This window comes from Aotus nancymaae, unplaced genomic scaffold, assembly GCF_030222135.1.
Source record: "Aotus nancymaae isolate 86718 unplaced genomic scaffold, 86718_ANA_hifiasm-v0.15.2.pri h1tg000040l, whole genome shotgun sequence".
Lineage (NCBI taxonomy): Eukaryota > Metazoa > Chordata > Mammalia > Primates > Aotidae > Aotus > Aotus nancymaae.
The window spans coordinates 9,294,654-9,318,112 of NW_026988454.1; the positions used below are offsets into that span (position 1 = coordinate 9,294,654).

The 23,459-nt window shown below is 47.9% G+C and overlaps 1 protein-coding gene and 2 pseudogenes across 4 annotated transcripts in view; 2 read left to right on the plus strand and 1 right to left on the minus strand.

Moving 5' to 3' along the window:
• The window catches only part of TMEM181 (transmembrane protein 181), a 108,858-nt gene that overhangs the window by 7,009 nt on the left and 78,390 nt on the right, over nt 1-23,459 (minus strand). For all 4 annotated transcript variants that reach the window (XM_021670173.2, XM_064360497.1, XM_064360496.1 and 1 more), the window contains exons 10-14: nt 23,329-23,420; nt 6,278-6,335; nt 4,367-4,469; nt 3,805-3,856; nt 136-218 (exon numbers count right to left, since the gene is read on the minus strand). In XM_021670173.2, the coding sequence (XP_021525848.2) occupies nt 136-218; nt 3,805-3,856; nt 4,367-4,469; nt 6,278-6,335; nt 23,329-23,420 (388 nt within the window). The remainder of the gene's footprint in view (nt 1-135; nt 219-3,804; nt 3,857-4,366; nt 4,470-6,277; nt 6,336-23,328; nt 23,421-23,459) is intronic.
• Nucleotides 8,727-10,759, plus strand: LOC135268397 (putative deoxyribonuclease TATDN2; annotated as a pseudogene).
• Nucleotides 17,043-20,571, plus strand: LOC135268398 (putative deoxyribonuclease TATDN2; annotated as a pseudogene).

Genomic DNA, 23,459 nt, shown 5'->3' on the forward strand with positions numbered 1-23,459 from the left:
AGCAGTGATGAGACCTCCAGGGAACAGGACCCGAGGAGCTGATCCATCTCCTCTCAAGAGGGGCAAACCTGAGCCACCAACCGCTGCAACACCAAGCAGGCCTCCCGCAGCCGGGGCCTCCAGTTAAAAGGATATAATTCTGGTAGTGAGTGGACAGCTCTGCTACGAAATTGTCTTGCAGTACTTGTGCTCCAAATCGCAAATAAAGGATGACGATGCTGAAAAAGACAGCAGCAGAGACAGTATGTGACCATGCCTAAAAACAGCACTAGCCTCAGAGAAAGCCTCCATTCACCCCATTCAGCCTTTCACTCTGTACACTACGATTTCTGCATGGGAACCTCCACACACATGCACAGACGCGCACACACACAGGCACAGAGCCCCTGCCTCTGGTTTCTGGTCTCGGATCTAGGCAGGCTAGACACAAATACACACACACACACGCATGCACACACATGGGCACAGAGCCCCTGCCTCTGTTTTCTGGTCTCAGATCTCGGATCTAGGCAGGCTAGACGCGCGCGCGCGCGCACACACACACACACACACACACACACACACACACACACAAGGGCAAAGAGTCCCTGCCTCTGGTTTCTGGTCTCGGATCTAGGCAGGCTAGACCCACCAGCTGGCTGCAGAGATCGGATAAACCCTGCTGTGACCCCGTCACTCTCTCCACTCGGGGCCTTGAAGCCCCTCAGCACATTCTCCTCCCTGCTCTCGCAATTGGGTTTTCAAGACTGTCTCCTGTGACAGAGCACCCCCTCCCCTAAGGGAAGCCACAGCTCCCCTTTCAGACACAGAGACACCTCCCCAGTCAGTCGCAGTGACTTCCACAGCGACTAAGGCAACGCACCTTTAATTCACACTTCCACCCAGTGACAGATGACAATGGAGGCCTCTGGTAACACAGGTCTTAGGCTCCTTCCCCACCTGCCTTCCCCCTCACCTCCCACGTGCCACCCTCAGCCAGACGGTTTCATTAACATGTGCACCAGACCCTCCATCTCCCAGCTCAAGCCCCTCTGGCGGCCCCCACGGCAGAACACAAGCTGAACCTGAGAGCCCGCTCCACCTCCCACCGTGCCCACGCCTGCTCGCCTCCCACCACGCTGCTGTCCCTGCACCTTGCCACGCTGACACTCACCCAGGCTGCCAGTGCCTGTTCTGCAGCCTGGAGCAGCCACCCACAGCTTTCAGGACTCCTCCTCAGGTCCCCAGACAACTGTCACCTCCCCAAGAGACACATCCCCAAACCACTCATCTATGGCGGACCCTCCCCTCCACAAGTCACGTCTCCATTTCGTCTGCGGCCTGGTACGCAGGCAGTGTCTTTATTTGCCACTTGTCTGCCTCTGTGAGAACATAAATCCCATGACAGAAACCTGCCTGCCAGGGCAGGCGCTCGGTCACTATTTGTAGGATAAATGAGTTCCCCTAACACTCCTGTGAAAAGAGGGCCCGAGGCAGAGCAACTTGAGACGGGAGGCCACCAACAGGACACAGCAGCTCCCAACTCGGGGACTCGGTAGTTTTAGGGTGAGGATATGAGACTGAGGATGTGAGAGTGAGGGTGTGTGGGGGTGTAAGAATGAGGGCGAGGGTGTAAGAATGAGGGTGAGGGTGTGAGTGAGGGTGTGAGTGAGGGTGTGTGAGGGTGTAAGAATGAGGGCAAGGGTGTGAGGGGGTGAGAGTGAGGGGGTGAGAGGGTGTAAGAATGAGGGCGAGGGGGTGAGAGGGTGTAAGAATGATGGCGGGGGGTGAGGGAGTGAGTGAGGGTGTGTGAGGGTGTAAGAATGAGGGCGAGGGTGTGGGGGTGAGGGTGTGTGAGGGTGTAAGAATGAGGGCGAGGGTGTGGGGGTGAGGGTGTGAGAGGGTGTAAGAATGACGGCGAGGGGGTGAGGGGGTGTGAGGGTGTAAGAATGAGGGCGAGGGTGTGAGGGTGTGAGAGTGAGGGTGTGTGAGGGTGTAAGAATGAGGGCAAGGGTGTGAGGGTGAGGGTGTTAAGAATGAGGGCGAGGGTGTGAGGGGGTGAGAGTGAGGGTGTGAGAGGGTGTAAGAATGACAGCGAGGGGGTGAGGAGGTGAGTGAGGGTGAGTGAGGGTGTAAGAGGGTGTGAGACGGTGAGAGGATGTGAGTGATGGTGAGAGGCTGTGAGGGTGAGGGTGTGTCAGGGTGAGGGTGAGGGTGTCAGGGTGAGGGTGGGTTGAGGGTGTGTGAGGGTGAGTGTGTGTGTGAGGGTGTATGAGGGTGTGAGGGGGACGGGGAGGGGGAAGGTGTGAGGGTGTGTGTGGGTGAGGGTGTGTGTGTGAGGGCGTGTGAGGGTGAGGATGTCAGGGTGTCAGGGTGTGTGAGGGTGTGAGTGAGATGAGGGTGGGTGAGGGTGAGGGTGTCAGGGTGTGTGTGTCAGGGTGTGTGAGGGTGAGGGTGAGAGTGAGATGAAAGTGTGTGAGGGTGAGGGTGTCGGGGTGTGTGTCAGGGTGTGTGAGGGTGAGGGTGTGTGAGGGTGTGAGGGTGAGGGTGTGTGTGAGGGTGAGTGGGGGTGAGGGTGGGTGTGTGTCAGGGTGAGGGTGAGAGTGAGGGTGTGTGAGAGTGAGGGTGTGTGAGGGTGAGGGTGTGTGAGGGTGAGGGTGGGTGTGTGTCAGGGTGAGGGTGAGAGTGAGGGTGTGTGAGAGTGAAGGTGTGTGAGGGTGTGTGTGAGGGTGAGTGAGAGAGATTATGAGGGAGTCAGTTGTTGAGTGAAGCATGAATGAGGTTGTGTGAGTGAACCTGTGAGGCTGTGAGGGTGTATGACAGTGTCTGAGACGTCACAGAGACGCAGTGCACAGTTAGCACTGAACAGAGCCTAATAGTTAAAAAACACATGCTGCATCATTCTCAGTAAATTCTGATGCTGAAAGAAAGCTGAGTCAAGTCCGAGCTGAGTTCCCACTCTGAGGGGTGGTGGGCAGCCTTGGATGCCTATCTCAGTCCTCACCCTCCACAAGGTGGGGACCCCCAGAGCCCACCTGGAAAGCCTGGACAAGGGCCGACCTCCCAGAGGCCCCTTGTCGCTCCCATAAAGGAAAAGGGCCGACATCCACTTAATTGCCATCCAAACAACCTAGAAAGGAAAGGAGCAGATACATTTTTCCCTCCTCTGGATTCTGATTTTAGGAGAAAGAGACAAACCATAAACAATCCACCAATTAATCTGGAATCTATTCAAAGAAAACAACTTCCCAGCCCTCTCTGTTCCTCTACCAACTGGCCAGCACCAGCCCCCAGGGAGGTCCGGGGCGCTCAGGCCAAGCCAAGCCTGCCCCAGGAGACCCTGGGCTGACCCCACTCCCTGAAACAACAGGACCCAGCCCGCCTCGCCTCGCATAGCCTCCCCACGGCGCCAAGGGAGCATGCTGCTCTGCTCAAGGGTGTCTGCTGTCCTAACTCACGCTTAGAGTCCTGTCCTCAGGGAACCACAAGGATCCCGAGGTCCCCAGTGTCCTCACATCCATCGTGTAGAATTCCAACCATCCAGCTGGCGACTGCATGCCGCACATATGGCAGGTGGCACAGCAAGAATGGAACACGCCTTCGCGCGGGCCGAGTGAACGCGCTCCGGTCCCCATCACTTACAACAAAAACATACTCTCCAGGCTGGCGTCCGCTCTCACTGCCCACCCTTGGTGGGAGGCCCTCTAACCTAATGAGTCCACTGGGCTAGAAGGACCCTGAAATCCACTCCACAACAGGAACAAATACCCCTCACAGTAAAAGAAAAATTCCGTTTTGCTCTTTTTAAGAAATAAGTCTTCTTACCTGATGACAAGTACTACAAAAGTCAATGCGGTCAAAAATTTTAACCTGAGATCTGAAAAACAAAGAAACTCTCATTAACAACCCTTGGAAGTACATTCCACTCTCATCTCATTTGGTTTTGAAAAATTAAAAAAAAAAAAATGAAGCAAAGCTCTTTGTACAAATGCTCCTCCCCCCCAGACTTGGCCGGAGTCACCTGCGGCACAGGAGAACGTTGGTCCCTTCCCAGGGCCAGGGTGGTGTCCAGGGAGGCCACAGCCACCATCCTCTGAAGGGACAGACTCGGAGAAGGATCCCGCAAGCTCAGGGTGACTCTCCCTGTTCTGCAGGGTGCAGCCCCACAGAACCCAGGCCACTCTGATGGTCCCAAAGGCCAGAGTAACCTGTTAGGCCTGTTGTGGCCTCCCAGGACCACGTGCCCTTGTCCCCAGCCCGTGGGGATGGACCAGTCCCTGGGCCCTCAGGGAAGGCCCCTGGCTTGGGAGACTCCAACCACTTCTTCCCCCACCTGAGTCACTCCCGAGCCACCCCTGCACCGAGTGATTGTGAAAGGGGCGCTTACCCACATAAGGCATGTGCCGTAGCTCAGAACACGCCCGCACTATCAAAAACAAGAGGTACAGGACGTACACCGCCGCCACCACCATGAAGAAGACCTTCATTCCCTAGAAGGAAGCCAGGAGGCACTTGAGTCAGAACGGGGCCTCTGACTTTCTCCTCCTGGTGCCGCCACAGCCAGGAAAGCCACAGGTTTTTAGAAAGGACTTAAATCCTCAAGGGCCCTCCAGGAAGCAGAACAATGGGGTCCCATAGGGACCATCTGCTCAGTCCCCTTGTGAGTACAGGCATCTCCCCTGAGATACCCCAGGCCTTGCAAATCAGCGGAGCAGAGCCCAAACTCCTCCCACCACAGACCTGTCCAGGCACAGCAGGTGCTTACAGATTGCAGTGGCCACTATCTGTCTCTCTCTCCCCTGGGGACGAGGGCCTGGCTCCCCACCCTGCCCCCTGCATGTGGGAAGCTGGCATGTATCCAAGAAAAGACCCAGGCTGGGCCCTGGGAATCCACATGCTGTCTCAACCACTCCGGACCTCTGTTTTCTTATCTCTGACACGAGGGGCTTCAATTAGATACTCTAGAGGCCCTAAGATTTTAAAAAACAAAATTTTGTAATGTTATTACAACAACCCAAAGCCCTTTTCCAAAGACAGAGCTGTGATGGGGAAGGCAGGCCCATGGGTTCTGTGGAGGGCAAGGCTGCGGGGTGGACAGCGCCCTTGACGCAGTCTCCGCTCCTCTGAGGCTCCGGCCCAGGCCACACCCCAGCTCTTTTCTGCCCTCTCAGCGCCAGAGCTCCCCTCTTACACTTAAGGCTCAGAGTGCAGGACAGCACAGCAGCAACTGGGATCCTTTTTCTTGAAAGAACCCGAGTGACTTTAGTTGGGACCTTATGTAAAGCAAAGGGACTGGACTAGACCAGCGTGTTTAGCACAGAGAAGACTCTGCTCTCTGGAGTCTCCTTCAGCAACGGACATGAGCCCTGGGGTCAGTTCCAGAGCCCGCGTGGCTGGTGCTCGCCGACACCTAACAGGGAAGGGAAGAGCAGCTGACCATAGGCACAGTGACAGGGCCTCAGCTGTATCCTTCCAGGGACTGTCACTGCCATCAGCCACAGACCAAAGACTAGGAGTAAACATACTGTTTTTAAAGAGCTTTTCTGATGGGCACGGTGGCTCACGCCTGTAATCCCAACACTTTGGAAGGCTGAGATGGGTAGAGCACTTGAGGCCAGGAGTTCGAGACCAGCCCTGCCAACATGGTGAAACCCCATCTCTACTAAAAATACAAAAATTAGGGCTGGGCACGGTGGCTCACATTTGTAATCCCAGGACTTTGGGAGGCTGACAAGGGCAGATCATGAGGTCAAGAGACTGAGACTGGGCCTGGCCAACATGGTGAAACCCCGTCTCTACTAAAAAATACAAAAATTAGCTGAGCGTAGTGGCATGCACCTACAGTCCCAGCTACTCGAGAGGCTGAGGCAGGAGAATAGCTTGAACCCAGGAGGTGGAGGTTGCAGTGAGCTGAGATCGTGCCACTGCACTCCAGCCTGGGCAACAGAGCAAGACTCCATCTGAAAAAATAAATAAATAGATAAATAAATACAAAAATTAGCCAGGTGTGGCAGCACACACCTATAGTCCCAGTTACTCAGAAGGCTGAGGCAGGAGAATCACTTGAACCCAGGAGGCGAAGGCTACAATGAGCCAAGATCATACCACTGTACTCCAGCCTGGAGACAGAGCAAGACTCCGTCTCAAAAAAAAGAACTTTCCCCCAAATCTTACACCCTTAAACTTTCTACAGTCCTTCCCAAGTAGCCAGTTAGCAAGCTCAGCAGAACAATGTAAGTCACAAAAGTCAGTAACTTTATAAAGAAGAAAAGTCGTACACTTCATGCACAGTCCTTACCTGAAAATTTCCGGTGTCAACTCGATACTGGTACATTGGATCGTGTAATTCATTAACTCTAAAAATTGACATTATAAATAATTACAGATTAATAACTACCTTTACTTTTTATTTTACATTTCTTCACATTGACTTTTTGGGGTTTTTTACTTATTAACATAAACTACTTGCTACCAATAATGAAGCATTTTTAGAAAGCAATCCAAATTTATGAGAAATCCTGAATTTAATATTTCACAAGGAAAAAGCGTACAATCCTACCAACTGTCCACACTTATCAGTATTGGAAAGTTATAGTATTTTTTATTACACAGACGCTGTACTATTTCTCTTGGAGTTTTAAGAGCTGCTTTTCCAGTCACCTTTTTAATGGCACATACAGGTACTGGGAAATACACAAGTAAGCAAAGAAAGTGATAAAAACAAATAGAAATTTCCATGAGATTAATTTTCAAAATCAAAATAGGTTACTAACATGGCAGGGACTCAGGGACAGGGGACTGGAGCAGATGGGGTGACACACTGCTGTCGCTTGGGTCACTGGGGCATGAAACCAGGCACGCTGGGCTCTGAAGTCCCACCTGGAAATGGAACTACTCTGCAGAAGTCCTATTCATGCGAGCCAGGCTGCTACCATGCTAGGTTTCTGCTGTGAAGCCATGTTACAGCACAGGATCACTGAGAAAGATCGAGTGTGGGAGTGGACATAGGGGCCTGACGGTCTCGTCGGTGGACAGCGCGAGAGCCGGGAGCCACCTGAGATTCACGCCTATGACAACGTCTCCTCTCTCTAAAGGAGACATCTAAAACAACACGATCTTTTATATTTTCCATCTTAGACTGGTAGAATGGTGGATTCTCCACCAGCCATTTAAGCAAAAACGAATGTGTCAGTTCAAGTCATACAGCTGTCCCCCACCATCTGTGGTTTCACTTTCAGCAGTTTCAGTTCACCAAGATCAACTGCAGTCAGAAAACGTTAAATGGAACATTCCAGAAAAGAGCATTCCTAAGTGTTAAATTGCATGCCAATTTGATTGCGTGATAACATCTTTCACAATGCACCCAGGGGCGTGCGCCACCCCTTTGTCCCGTGTACCTCGCTGCATACGCAGCTCGCCCGTTAGTCATCCACATCATCTGCTCCTGACACACAGCCACCGACACTGTCATGGCTGCGTGACCCTCCTGACATGTCACAGGAAGCTCAGGAGTAGCCTAGCGCTACGTCATGATGCCTATACCATTCCCTTCGCTTATCCCACACGCAGAGATTGGATCATCTCACATCATCAGAAAAGTACAGGACAAAAGGGTATTTTAAAAGAGAGAGCATGTCACGTAACTTATATTGTTATAGTTTTTCTATTTTATTAGCTACTATTGGCCAAACATAATCTTGATCATAGGTGTCTTTGTATTGAGAAAAACCTACCGGCAGGGCGGGCTGGGTGGGGCAGGTCACAGTGGTCTCATCTTGGGTGGAGGTTGGGCCGGGTGGGGCAGCCAGGTGGGCTGTCCAGAGGCGGCCTTTGGGGGTGTCGCTGGCTCTTAGGGGCAGCTTGGGCCCCTTCGAGCCAGGGCTGGTGGGCGGGCTGTGGGAGCCCATAGGTCCAGCAGCCATGTGTGGACCTCAAAGCGCCTTACAGTCTTTGGAAACGCTATGACAGCTCTGAAAAGCTTTGTACTGCAAACTAAATTGAAGCTCTTTGTAGCCTCCAATTAGGCGATTAGGCGTCTCTGAAGTAGCCTGTGCAAATGGAAGAAGTTGGTGACTTCAGAAACACATTGTGAGCTTGGAAACTGAAGCAAAGCCTTTAGTAAATGCCAGGTCACTGTGACTTCCAAAGCACCCTGGCATCTCTGAGACCTTGAGCACTAAGATGGGCGGTGGAGAGAAGAAGGAGAGGTGTCATGGCGTTGGAGTGGCGCCAGGCCAGGTGCCACTGCAGCAGCACGAGGGAAGGTGTCCCAGCAAGCACAGCTGCCTCCAGGAGATGTGGCCCCTCAAGCCGGCCAGTTCAGCGCTCTGTATTGTCAGGGGCCGGCAGCCCCAAGCACCTGAGCGCCCAGGAGGAAGATGTGACTTGCTCTCCGAGGTTATCCTGGGGCTCAACCTGCCGCAGAAATGACTCCTCCCCCTCCTTGACAGAGCAGGAGCACGGTCATCTCGGTCAAACACTGCCACTTTTAAGTTCCAGCTCCCTTTCTAGCCTCATACATTTCAAGGAAAGCACTTCTCTTCTAACAACAAGCAGCCAGAAAAAGAGCAGACAGTGAAACACAAATAAGCTGGGCACAGAGAGAGGGGGAAAGTCTCTTGGGTGACCACCAAACTTCACACTCACACAATGGGCCCAAGTAAAACAGTGGGCCCTAATAAGCACATTCCTTTCCCTTCATGTGTACTAAGACAGGGAAGCAAAAAGCAGACTCGGGGGCAGGGGGTATGCCTGCAGCTGCAGGAAGATGTATGGGAACAGACACAAAACTTTCCCTCCCAGGTAAGCAAGACAAAGAGACACAGAAACAATCGAGGCTGTGATAAGCTCTCCTGCCCTGAACCCTTGAATACGGTTAGTCTGTAAGAGACAGTGCCTCTAACCTAACTTGGCCAGAAGCCCCTCAGGTTTATTCTCCAAAATAAACCTGTGTTAGACTGTTGAGCCGCTTATTTCTTTCCTCTGTTTAACTCTTACACTCTTACCCCACATTCCTCCGGCACAGGTGTGGGCGGGACCACCACCAAAGGCTGCCTGATTCAGAGCTCTTGGGGGTTCCTTTTGTCAGGGAGAACCCCTCCACATTCTGCCAACCACTTTCTAAAAGAAATAGCTTCCCTAGAAAAGGAAGCCTGCAGCTTAAAGGCTGATTCCAAAGATAGCTCTCATAACTACATAAACTGAATCTGCAGCTGAAGCTGAGGGTCAGGATGATACAACTGAGGAACCCAACAAGGTCCAGAAAAGGAAGAGAAATAGACTCTGAGATCAGGGATCCGCATGGTCTACCTCATGGCTAACCAGAGCATCCAGGGGAAATTGAGGCCAAAAAGTCAATGAGAGGCTGTCACTAGGGCAAAACCAAGCATAGCAGAGTGTCCCAGTTGTGGAGAAAGACCAGCTAGGAATAAAGGAACAGGCAAGACTGAGAAGGAACCGCCAGGAGTGTCACAGTCACCCTTGCTCAGAAGGATCAAGAGTCAGTCCCAGCGGGGAGTGGAGGAGGACCAGACTATGCCAGAGAGGAGCAGCTTCCATGATGGACGGCAGTTACAGACCCTCAGGACAGACCCGGTGAGGAGCCGCCTGGGGACCGAGGGGCAGCCACTGACAAATGCTCTCTACCCCTAGAGTTTATGGATGACTCTCTCATTCAGAAATCCAAAAGCACAAAGGCAGGGAGGTGGTGATGGAGCACCCCTCTTCAGGAAGCAACTGGTCTGATGCGGAGATTTCCATGGTCAGATTCTCTCAGGAGGAACCTGTCTCGCTCAAACTCTCAGCCGTTCCGGAGCCTTCTTCTCTCATCACTGTGTCATGTACCCGCCCATGTGTACAGCAGTCCTTGGCATCAGTACGGCAGCTAGTGCACCAGCCGCCCCGAGCCTTCCGGCTACCCCTCTGTGGGCAGCAGCGACGATGCAGCACGGGCTGGGAGGGGCAGCCAGAGCTGCCTGCCAATTCCCCCAACCCCGCAGTGAGCTCCCAAAACACCTCCAGAGTTGAGGAGGCCTCAGAGGAAGGCAGGTCCCACAATTCTCATCCATTTAACTTCTCCAGAAGCTTGGAAGAAAAAGAGGTGAAGGAGAAAAGAACATTCCAAGAGGATACACCACCGTATCCTTGTGGAGGACACGCATCCAGCTCGCTGCCAAAGAGCCACTGGAGCCAAGTCTAAAGGAGAGCTTCATAACATCCATTGTCACTTGGACATGCTGTATTCCAAGTTGCCTTTCAAAAGGGCCTTACATTTGGTGTCGAACCCCGGGACGGGTGTTGGGGGCAGAGGCTCTTTTGCAACCCAGAAAGCAGTGGGCAGCAGTGGCTCATCCCGTGTTAACTCCTGGATCCTGAGTGTCTCTGGCCACCCACCCCGTCTTTTCTCTCACTTTACTTTTCAAGAGATTTGTGAGAGTGGGACAACTAATCTGAAGGGGCCTGCAAGGCTCAGGCCGGACTCCTCCCCAGTGGGCTCTCAAAACCCTCAGGTTTCAGAAAGCACCTCTGACTGTCCGTAACAGGTATTTGCTCCCTAATCCTTGCTCCCTCTTCCCCCTTCTTCTTTCTCTCTCACCCACTCCCTTTCTCTTCCTCGCACGACTCCAGTTCGGGAGGCCCTTTGCCAATTCCATCCAACATCAGACACTCATTCAGTCGACTTAAGATCTGCAAGGTTAAGATCTGCCTTCTCCTTGCTTTCTCGCAGTACATGAGAAAGTCCTTTCTGCCCTTCCGGTCCTCAGAGGACCAGAGGGACTAAGCTAGAAATCTTTGGGGATGCCCTGTTTCTTCTCAGCTTAACTGTCCTCTTCAGAAAGAAGATTCCAGGTCTCCGTCTTTTGTCTGGGGACACCCAACAGAAACAGACACCCTCAGCCTCCTCTCACCAGTCCACATGGGTGCCAAACAATCCCATATTCCTATGTCTTCTCTGCTGGGCTGGCTCTTTCACTACCTCACCAAACTTGGATCACAGGGAAGCCTAAAGCCAAAGCATTTAGATTTTTGTTGCAACACAGTCTAGCTCCCAAACAAACTAGATAATGACAGCCGATGGCCTAAAAACGGGCACCTTTAGCATTCAGCTTCTCAGGGACCTAGACAATTTTATCACCAGGAACAGCAACTGAGAGGTTCCCTATATTCAGGCTTTCTTCTACCCTCCCCATGTCAAGTTTCCACCCCTCATGACATTCTAAAAAAAAAAAAAAAAAAAAAACCCTCCCTGTGTCTCTCCTTCCTCCGAAACCCCTTTTGACCCTGCAGAGGGAAACCCCTCCCTCCACACTCAAAACTGCACAACTACATGGAAACTGAACAACCTGCTCCTAAATGACTACTGGGTAAATAACAAAATGAAGGCAGAAATAAAGATGTTCCTGGAAACCAATAACAAAGACACAATGTACCAGAATCTTTCGAACAGATTTAAAGCAGTGTGTAGAGGGAAATTTATAGCACTAAATGCCCAAAAGAGAAAGCAGGAAAGATCTAAAATCAACACCCTAACGTCAAAATTAAAGAACTAGAGAAGCAAGAACAAACAAATTCAAAAGCCAGCAGAAGACAAGAAATAACTAAGATCAGAGCAGAACCGAAGGAGACAGACACAGACAAACTCCAAAAAAAAAGAATCCAGGAGCTATTTTTTTGAAAAGATCAACAAAATAGACAAACTGCTAGCCAGACTAATAGAGAAGAAAAGAGAGAATATTCAAATAGATGCAATAAAAAATGATAAAAGGTGCTATCACCACCGATTCCCAGAGAAATACAAACTACATCAGAGAATACCATAAACACTTCAATGCAAATAAAACAGAAAATCTAGAAAAAATGGATAAATTACTGGACACTTACACCCTCCCAAGACTAAACCACGAAGAAGTTCAATCCCTGAATAGACCAATAACAAGGTCTGAAATTGAGGTAGCAATTAATAGCCTACCAACCAAAAAAAGTCCAGGACTGGAGAGTTTCACAGTCAAATTATAACAGAGGTACAAACAGAAGCTGGTACCATTCCTTCTGAAACTATTCCAAGCAAAAGAAAAAGAGGGAATCCTCCCTAACTCATTTTATGAGGCCAACATCATCCTGATACCAAAACCTGGCAGACACACAACCAAAAAAGAAAATTTCAGGCCAACATCCCTGATGTAAAAATCCTCAATAAAATACTGGCAAACTGAATCCAGCAGCACATGAAGCAGCTTATCCTTCATGACAAACCAAGTCGGCTTCATCCCTGGGAAGCAAGGCTGGTTCAACATATACAAATCAATAAACGTAATCCATCACATAAACAGAACCAAAAACAAAAACCACATGATTATCTCAATAGATGCAAAGAAGGCCTTCAACAAAATTCAGTAACTCTTGATGCTAAAAACTCTCAATAAACTAGGTATTGATGAAACGTATCTCAAAATAATAAGAGCTATTTATGACAAACCCACAGCCGATATCATACTGAATTGGCAAAAACTGAAAGCATTCCCTTTGAAAACCGGCACAAGACAAGGATGCCCTCTCTCACCACTCCCATTCAACATAGTATTTACAAGTTCTGGCCAGGGCAATCAGGCAAGACAAAGAAATAAAAGGTATTCAAAGAGGAGGTCCAATTGTCTCTATTTGCAGATAATATAATTATATATTTAGAAGACCCAATCGTCTCAGCCCAAAATCTCCTTAAGCTGATAAGCAACTAGAGCAAAGTCTCAGGATACAAAATCAATCTGCAGAAATCACAAGCATTCCTATATATCAAAAACAGAAAAACAGAGAGCCAAATAGAGTGAACTCCCATTTGCAACTGCTACAAAGAGAATTAAATACCTAGGAATGCAACTTACAAGGGATGTGAAGGACCTATTCAAGGAAAACTACAAACCACTGCTCAAGAAAGAGAGGATACAAACAAATGGAAAAACATTCCATGCTCATGGTTAGGAACAGTATCATTAAAAAGGCCATACTGCCCAAAGTAATCTATAGATTTAATGCCATCCCCATCAAGCTACCATTGACTTTCTTCAAAGAACTGGAAAAAAAGACCTTAAATTTCATATGAAACCAAAAAAGAGCCTGAAGAGCCAAGACAATTCTAAGACAAAAAAAAAAAAAAAAAAAACAAAGCTGGAGGCATCATGCTACCTGACTTTAAACTATACAAGGCTACAGTAATGAAAACAGCACAGTACTGGTACCAAAACAGATAATATAAACCAATGGAACACAATAGAGGCCTCAAGAATAATGCCACACACCTACAACCATCTGATATTCGACAAACCAGACAAAAGCAAGCAATGGGGAAAGAACTCCCTATTTAATAAATGTGTTGGGAAAACTGGCCAGCCATGTGCAGAAAGCTGAAACTGGGTCCCTTCCTTATACCTTATACAAAAATTGACTCAAGATGAATTAAAGATTTAAATCTGAGACTTCAAACCATAAAAATTCTAGAAGAAAACCTAGACAATACTATTCAGGACTTCGGCATGGGCAAAGTAAACACCAAAAGCAATGGCAACCGAAGCCAAAAGAGACAAATGGGATCTAACTAAACTAAAGAGCTTTTCCACAGAAAAAGAAACTATCCTCAGAGTGAACAGGCAACCTACAGAACGGGAGAAAATTTTTACATCTACCCATCTGACAAAGGGCTAATAACCAGAATCTATAAAGAACTAAAACAAATTTACAGGAAAAAAAACCCCATCAAAAAGTGGGCAAAGGATATGAACAGACACTTCTTAAAAGAAGACATTTATGCAGCCAACAAACATATGACAAAAAGTTCATCATCACTGGTCATTAGAGAAATGCAAATCAAAACCACAATGAGATACCATCCCACACCAGTTAGATTGGCGATCATTAAAAAGTCAGGAGACGAGATGCTGGAGAGGATGCAGAGAAATAGGAATGCTTTTACACTGTTGGTGGGAGTGTAAATTAGTTCAACCACTGTGAAAGATAGTGTGGCGATTCCTCAAGGATCTAGAAGCAGAAATATCATTTGACCCAGCAATGTCATTACTGGGTATATACCCAAAGAATTATAAATCATTATAGAGACACATGCACACATGTTTATTGTGGCACTGTTCACAATAACAAAGACTTGGAATCAATCCATATACCCATCAAGGATAGACTGGAAAAGAAAACGTAGCACATAAACACCATGGAATACTACGCAGCCATAGAAAAGGATGAGTTCATGTCCTCTGCTGGAACATGGATGCAGCTGAAACCATCATTCTCAGCAAACTAACACAAGAACAGAAAACCAAACACCACATGTTCCCACTCATAAGTGGATGTTGAACAATGAGAACACATGGACACAGGGAGGGGAGCATTGCACACTGGGGGCTGCCAGAGGGGGTGGGGAGCTACAAGAGGGATAGCATTAATAGAAATATCTAATGTAGATGACGGGGTAATGGATGCAGCCGAATACCACGGCACGTGTATACCTGTGTAACAAACCTGCATGTTCTGCACATGTAACCCAGAACTTAAAAGTCCAAAAAAAAAAAAAAAAAAAGTTTCTCTCTGACTAGTTCCTCTAAAATTTCAAAACTAGATATAAGTATTCTTAAAGTACAACAATATAGTTTGCATGAGTGCAGTAAGAATCAATTTTTGTTTGTGACACAACACAACTGAAGAAACTGGTTATTTTACCAAGGATTTGACTAGAATGGTGTGCTCTCCTTTAAGGAAATGAGCTTCACTTACGAAGCCGAGAAAGCCCTTGGAAACTTGACTCATATTTTGTGTACACAGCCCCTGTACAGGGTTTCAGATCTGTGCTAAGTAAAGAATGTCACTTTCTGACAGGCCAGGAACCCTAAGTTATCTTGAAACCTCAAGAGAAAAGGAATTCGCCGAACTCATAGGTATTTAATGGTACAAACCCATACTGCACTCAGCTATCAAGTCTTATCTCAGTTTCCTTCTATGGAACAAAGTTCCATCAAAGCCAATTTAAAAGGCCTATGTAGCAGATAATTATTCTTGTTGCACTGTATACAAATAATTAAGCCAAGTATAATAAAGCAAACCAGTACTATCATGATTTGTCTTTTAATAAAAATGGGAAACTGGAGAGAAAAAAAAAATGTTTCAAAAACTATAGCATACCTGTTGTTAAATTCTAGTCTTGCCCAATGTTTTCCAATTTTTATTATTTTCTACAGCTTAAATTACACAGTTACATGAATCCACCCCTGCATACATCACACTCAAGTCAAAGGCTGAAAAGCTGAGAAAGCAACCCTAACAGCCCAGAGGAACATCTTTAATATCAATGTAGTAAGATATCTTAAGATGAAAATCATACAAAATAACTGAGTGACAATCATCTGACTCAGTCTCACCCCTACCTCACTAAATACTTTTTGCTGTTTCTCTTTTTTTTTTTTTGAGACAGAGTTTCGCTTGTTACCCAGGCTGGAGTGCAATGGCGCGATCTCAGCTCACCGCAACCTCCGCCTCCTGGGTTCAGGCAATTCTCCTGCCTCAGCCTCCTGAGTAGCTGGGATTACAGGCGTGTGCCACCGTGCCCAGCTAATTTTTTGTATTTTTAGTAGAGACGGGGTTTCACCATGTTGACACCAGGATGGTCTCGATCTCTTGACCTCGTGATCCTCCCGCCTTGGCCTCCCAAAGTGCTGGGATTACAGGCATCAGCCACCGCACCCAGCCCTCTCTCTCTTTCCCTTTAAGCCAAATATTAAAACTTTTTTTAAATGGAAATTTACTATGCCACCCTTGCAGGAACTGCTTTACTTTCTCTACTATTTGCAGTAGGACTATATACTGTAGCACTCTCAGGGTGGACTATCAGACAGAGAATCTCAATTACTGTAGCATTTTCCTTAATTATCATCATCATAGCAGGAATAATAGTTACTAACAAAAAATAACACATTGGTCTTTCCAAACATGTGCCTCTGCCTCTCATTGAGAAAGAAATGTTGTTTCTATCTCAACCAGTCAGTCGTAGTAAGAGACACTGTCAAAAAACTCAAAAGAACTAAAAGGCTAAGCAAATACTGTAAAGCTGGTTGCCTTGCTGGGAGCCAAATGGACACACCCATCCCTCTCCGTGCCTGATAATGATGTCATCATTCCAGACACATTACTCAGTATCTGGCCTCTCCATGTGGACTCCCCACACCCACTCCTATCTGGCCTCTCCATGCGGACTCCCCACACCCACTCCTATCTGGCCTCTCCATGAGGGCCCTACACACCCACTCCTGTATTCCTCACTCGACCCCGCCAAAATTTAAAAAGCCCACCAAAGATTTGCTCAACGGCAGCTCAACATGGACCTCCTCAGCCAGTCGACCCACCAATAGCCCTGCTTGGTTACCAATAGCAGCTCGCCCCATCGGCGCCTTAACACCCTCTGACCAATGAAACTGTCTTCTCTTTGTTTCTCTAATAACCAATCAACTACGTCCACTCCCTATAAAACCCCACGCCCTGAGAAGCCCAGTGCGACTTCTCTGGCCCCTTCCCGGACCACAGAACCTCGCCCGAGAGCTGAATAAATTGAATTTTCATTTTCTTGCATTGGCCTCAGTTTCCTCATTTCAACTCGGCAATATACGTTACAAATACCAAAACCACCGAATAAGTTATTGATTTGGGAACAAAAATCATACACCATGGTCATCTCATTCCTGGGCCTCTCCTAATAACATGCCTAGGACTAACGTTTCTACCCTGTCTACTTAACCTTTTTCAAACATTCTTAACCAACAGGATCATGGCTATTTCACAGACAACTACCCAAAACATCTACAGCATTGCTCCTGCAGTCAATCTGAGGCCAAGGAACTCTCTAAGGTCCTTTTCCAACTATAGGGTCTGGATTGACAGAGCAGGAGCACTGTCATCTTGGACAAACCCCATCACTTTAAGTTCCAGTTCCCTTTCTAACCTCATGCATTTCAAGGAAATCACTTCTAACTAAAAGCAGCCAGAAAGAGCAGACAGTAAAACACAGAGACAGCATGGGTATAGAGGGAGGGGGAAGTCTCTTGGGTAACCACCAAACTTCACGCTCACACAATGGGCCCAAGTTAAACAGTGGGCCCTAGTAAGCACATTCCTTTCCCTTTAGATGCACTAAGATAGGCAAACTAAAAGCAGACTCGGGGAGTACACCTGCAGCTGCAGGAAGATGTATGGAAACAGATACACAACTCTCCCTCCAAGATAAACAAGACAGAGATACAGAAACATTCTGAGCCTCTGATAAGCTCTTCCACCCTTAACCCTTAAATACTGTTAACCTGTAAGAGACAATGCCTCTGACCTAACTCTGCTAGAAGTCCCTCAGGTTTATTCTCCAAAATAAACCTGTCTTTGACTATTGAGCTGCTTTTCATGATTCTTTCCTATTTAGTGGCTTTGTTTTTGTTTTTTTTTTTGAGATGGGAGTCTCTGTTGCCCAGGCTGAACAACCTCCGCCTCCCAGGTTCAAGCAATTCTGCCTCAGCCTCTCAAGTAGTTGAGATTATAGCCACCTGCCACCACGCCCAGCTAGTTTTTTTATATTTTTAGTAGAGACAGGGTTTCACCATCTTGACCAGGCTGGTCTCGAACTCCTGACCTCACAATCCAACACACCCAGGCCTTTAACTCTTACACTATTCCACGACATTCCTCGGGCACATCCATTGTCACTTGGACATGCTATATTCCTTTCAAAGGGACCTTGACTAAGCTCAGAAGAATTTATAGCAGCTCCTTCTCTAAGGAATTTCAGTGCTGCATCTTGGACTTTTGCTGTCCTCACACCCTGACAAACTGCCTACAGGAGGATCTACTGAAAGATGATCTAGTATGGGGGGGCCTTTGGCTGTCACCCTTATTTTGCACGTTAGGATAGTAAGGTCAAGGAAACAGTCTTTTATAAGCCTAAGACACCCCGAGGCTGTGGCATTTAGCGAAAAAGGCTACCTGATTCGGAGTACTCTGGGTTTTTTTTTTGTTTTTTTTTTTTGAGACGTAGTTTCACTCTTGTTGCCCAGGCTGGAGTGCAATGGTGTGATCTTGGCTCACAACCTCTGCCTCCTGGGTTCAAGTGATTCTCCCACCTCAGCCTCCTGAGTAGCTGGGATTACAGGTATGCACCAACATACCTGGTTAATTTTGTAATTTTAGTAGACATGAGGTTTCCCCATGTTGGTAAGGCTGGTATCGAACTCCCATTAGCTCAGGTATTTCGTCTGCCTCAGTCTCCCAAAGTATTGGGATTACAGGCGTGAGCCACCACGCCCGGCCCTGGGGGTTCCTTTTGTCAGGGAGAACCCCTCCACGTTCTGCCAACCACTTTCTAAAAGAAATAGCTTCTCTAGAAAAGGAAGCCTGCAGCTTAAAGGCTGATTCCAAAGATAGCTCTCATAACTACATAAACTGAATCTGCAGCTGAAGCTGAGGGTCAGGATGATACAACTGAGGAACCCAACAAGGTCCAGAAAAGGAAGAGAAATAGACTCTGAGATCAGGGATCCGCATGGTCTACCTCAAGGCTAACCAGAGCATCCAGGGGAAATTGAGGCCAAAACATCAATGAGAAGCTGTCACTAGGGCAAAACCAAGCATAGCAGAGTGTCCCAGTTGTGGAGAAAGACCAGCTAGGAATGAAGGAACAGACAAGACTGAGAAGGAACCGCCAGGAGTGTCACAGTCACCCTTGCTCAGAAGGATCAAGAGTCAGTCCCAGCGGGGAGTGGAGGAGGACCAGACTATGCCAGAGAGGAGCAGCTTCCATGATGGACGGCAGTTACAGACCCTCAGGACAGACCCGGTGAGGAGCCGCCTGGGGACCGAGGGGCAGCCACTGACAAATGCTCTCCACCCCTAGAGTTTATGGATGACTCTCTCATTCAGAAATCCAAAAGCACAAAGGCAGGGAGGTGGTGATGGAGCACCCCTCTTCAGGAAGCAACTGGTCTGATGCGGAGATTTCCATGGTCAGATTCTCTCAGGAGGAACCTGTCTCGCTCAAACTCTCAGCCGTTCCGGAGCCTTCTTCTCTCATCACTGTGTCATGTACCCGCCCATGTGTACAGCAGTCCTTGGCGTCAGTACGGCAGCTAGTGCACCAGCCGCCCCAAGCCTTCCGGCTACCCCTCTGTGGGCAGCAGCGATGATGCAGCACGGGCTGGGAGGGGCAGCCAGAGCTGCCTGCCGATTCCCCCAACCCCGCAGTGAGCTCCCAAAACACCTCCAGAGTTGAGGAGGCCTCAGAGGAAGGCAGGTCCCACAATTCTCATCCATTTAACTTCTCCAGAAGCTTGGAAGAAAAAGAGGTGAAGGAGAAAAGAACATCCCAAGAGGATACGCCACCGCATCCTTGTGGAGGACACGCATCCAGCTCGCTGCCAAAGAGCCACTGGAGCCAAGCCTAAAGGAGGGCTTCATAACATCCATTGTCACTTGGACATGCTGTATTCCAAGTTGCCTTTCAAAGGGACCTTGACTAAGCTCAGAAGAATTTACAGCAGCTTCTTCTCTAAGGAATTTCAGGGCTACGTCTCAGACTTCTGTTATCCTCACACCCTGACAAACTGCCTACAGGACATCTATGGAAAGATGATCTAGTATGGTGGGTCTTTGACTGTCACCCTCATTTTGCACATTACTATAGTAAGATCAATGAAGCAATCTTTTTCTTTTTTTTTTTCTGATACAGAGTCTTGCACTGTCGCCCAGGCTGTAGTGCAGTGCCAGAATCTCGGCTCACTGCAATCTCCACCTCCTGGGTTCAAGCAATTCTCCTGCCTCAGCCTCCCAAGTAGCTGGGAGTACAGGCGTGCACCACTATGCCCAACTAATTTTTTTTTTTGTATTTTTAATAGAGACAGGTTTCACCATATTGGCCAGGATGATTTTGATCTCCTTCTCCTGACCTCGTGATCTGCCCGCCTCAGCCTCCCAAAGTGCTGGGATTACAGGCGCTCACTGCACCCGGCCAAAGAAGCAATCTTTTACACGCCTTAAGACACCCCGAGGCTGTGGCATTTGGATAAATAGGCTTTGATTATTCCTACAAGTGCACCACCTCTGTCCCAGAACAGCACAAGGTATTTGAGAGACAGCTACAGTTGGCCGTGTCTCTAAAGAAGCCCTTAGTGATCCACTGTCAAGAAGCTGATGGAGAGCTGTTGGACATCATGAGAAAACATGTGTCCTCTGACTACAAGATCCATAAGCACTGCTTCACTGGCAGCCCCCCGGCCATCAAAGTCCTGCTTAAGTACTTTCTCAGCAGGTCAGTGCGCCTCAAGGCAGGCTTGACATACTCGTCCGCCTGGGAGGCCTGGGAAACATTGAGGCAGATCCCACTGGAGAGAATCATTGTGGAAATGGATGCTCCCTACGTCCTCCCTCGCCAGGTTCCCAAAATCCTTTGCCAGTATGCCCAATGGGCCTGGCCTTGCATACAGTCCTAGACATTGCTAGGGTCAAAGATCCACTCTCCCACACCACGGCCACTTGGCAGAGAACACCAGTTGCCTCTACAGTCTTTAAGCAGACAGGCTACAGTCCTCAGAAGCCTCCTAGAAAAGGGCAAGCAGCAGCCTGACACAACACAGGGTGGCCTGAAGCCTGTGTCCCAGGTGGAGGATGTGTTTGGAGGGCCGATTGGAACACAGAAAACCAGGACAGGGTCTTTTTCCTTGACGTAGGTCATCCGGCTCCAGCTTCTGGGTGTGGAATCGGGTAAAGGGATACCCGTGATAGCACTGGGGTTTTGCCTCCCAGCCAAAATGCTCCAGGGTAGGAGCAATGGAGGAGTGTGATGTGAGGGTACAAGGAGTTTGCCAATCCAAATCCTGTTCTCTGCAGCCTGTGTTTTTGAGCAGACTGTGACTAAAGTCACCCTCCTACTCGTCTAAAAAAAAAAAGAAAGAAAAAGAAAAAGAAAAGCACGGTAAAGGGGCATAAACAGGTATATATACGGATCAGTACTAACCAAGCCCACAGGTAGTAACTGGGGGGTATAAACAGGTATATATACGGATCAGTACTAACCAAGCCCACAGGTAGTAACCGGGGGTATAAACAGGTATATATATGGATCAGTACTATCCAAGCCCACAGGTAGTAACCGGGGGTATAAACAGGTATATATACGGATCAGTACTATCCAAGCCCACAGGCAGTAACCGGGGGTATAAACAGGTATATATATGGATCAGTACTATCCAAGCCCACAGGTAGTAACCGGGGGTATAAACAGGTATATATACGGATCAGTACTATCCAAGCCCACAGTCAGTAACCAGGGGTATAAACAGGTATATATATGGATCAGTACTATCCAAGCCCACAGGTAGTAACTGGGGGTATAAACAGTTATATATATGGATCAGTACTATCCAAGTCCACGGGTAGTAACCGGGGGTATAAACATGTATATATATGGATCAGTACTATCCAAGCCCACAGGTAGTAACCGGGGGTATAAACAGTTATATATATGGATCAGTACTATCCAAGTCCACGGGTAGTAACCGGGGGTATAAACATGTATATATATGGATCAGTACTATCCAAGCCCACAGGCAGTAACCGGGGGTATAAACAGGTATATATATGGATCAGTACTATCCAAGTCCACGGGTAGTAACCGGGGGTATAAACATGTATATATATGGATCAGTACTATCCAAGCCCACAGGCAGTAACCAGGGGTATAAACAGGTATATATATGGATCAGTACTATCCAAGCCCACAGGTAGAAACCGGGGGTATAAACAGTTATATATATGGATCAGTACTATCCAAGCCCACAGGTAGTAACTGGGGGGTATAAACAGGTATATATATGGATCAGTACTAACCAAGCCCACAGGTAGTAACTGGGGGGTATAAACAGGTATATATACGGATCAGTACTATCCAAGCCCACAGGTAGTAACCGGGGGTATAAACATGTATATATACGGATCAGTACTATCCGAGCCCACAGGTAGTAACCGGGGGTATAAACGTTTATATACGGATCAGTACTATCCGAGCCCACAGGTAGTAACTGGGGGGTATAAACAGGTATATATACGGATCAGTACTATCCAAGCCCACCGGTAGTAACTGGGGGGTATAAACAGGTATATATACGGATCAGTACTATCCAAGCCCACAGGTAGTAACCGGGGGTATAAACATGTATATATACGGATCAGTACTATCCAAGCCCACAGGTAGTAACCAGGGGTATAAACGTTTATATACGGATCAGTACTATCCGAGCCCACAGGTAGTAACTGGGGGGTATAAACAGGTATATATACGGATCAGTACTATCCGAGCCCACAGGTAGTAACCGGGGGTATAAACGTTTATATACGGATCAGTACTATCTGAGCCCACAGGTAGTAACTGGGGGTATAAACGTTTATATACGGATCAGTACTATCCGAGCCCACAGGTAGTAACTGAGGGGTATAAACAGGTATATATACGGATCAGTACTATCCGAGCCCACAGGTAGTAACCGGGGGTATAAACATGTATATATACGGATCGGTACTATCCGAGCCCACAGGTAGTAACCGGGGGTATAAACATGTATATATACGGATCGGTACTATCCGAGCCCACAGGTAGTAACCGGGGGTATAAACATGTATATATACAGATCAGTACTATCTGAGTCCACAGGTAGTACCTGGGGGGTATAAACATGTATATATATGGATCAGTACTATCCGAGCCCACAGGTAGTAACCGGGGGTATCAACAGGTATATATATGGATCAGTACTATCCAAACCCACAGGCAGTAACTGGGGATTTGGGAGCAAATCTCCCAAAGATAAGGGGGCTCTACTGTGCCACCAAGTTAGATACACTGAAAGCTGATTCTTTTCCATGAGTTCACAAAACACAGTTCGATTCTGGGCCTTTCCACTTTTCTTTCTTTTTTTTTTTTTTTTCCTAAGAAGGGTCTTACTTTGTCACCAAGGCTGGAATGCAGTGGTGAGATCTCGGCTCACTGCAAGCTCTGCCTCCCGGGCTCAAGCGATCCTCCTACCTCAGCCTCCCACGGAGCTGGGACTACAGGCATCTGCGACCACGACCAGCTAATTTTTGTATATTTGGTAGGGAAGTGGTTTTGCCATGTTGCCCAGGCTAGTCTTGAACTCCTTAGCTTAAGTGATCTGCCTGCCTAGGCCTCCCAAAGTGCTGGGATTACAGGCGTGGGTCACCATGCCTGGTCTGGCCTTTCCACTTTTGTAAAATGCTTTTCATGACTGACGTTTCACAAATAGAATTACTCACGTTTGCCATATTCCTAGGGTAACAGAAGCCAACCACAATAGTCCAACAATGAAGAATTTAGGCAAATAGAAAGTTAAACACTTTCTTTCTCCCTAAAAAGAAAAAGAACAGTAAGAAATAAAGAAAACCAT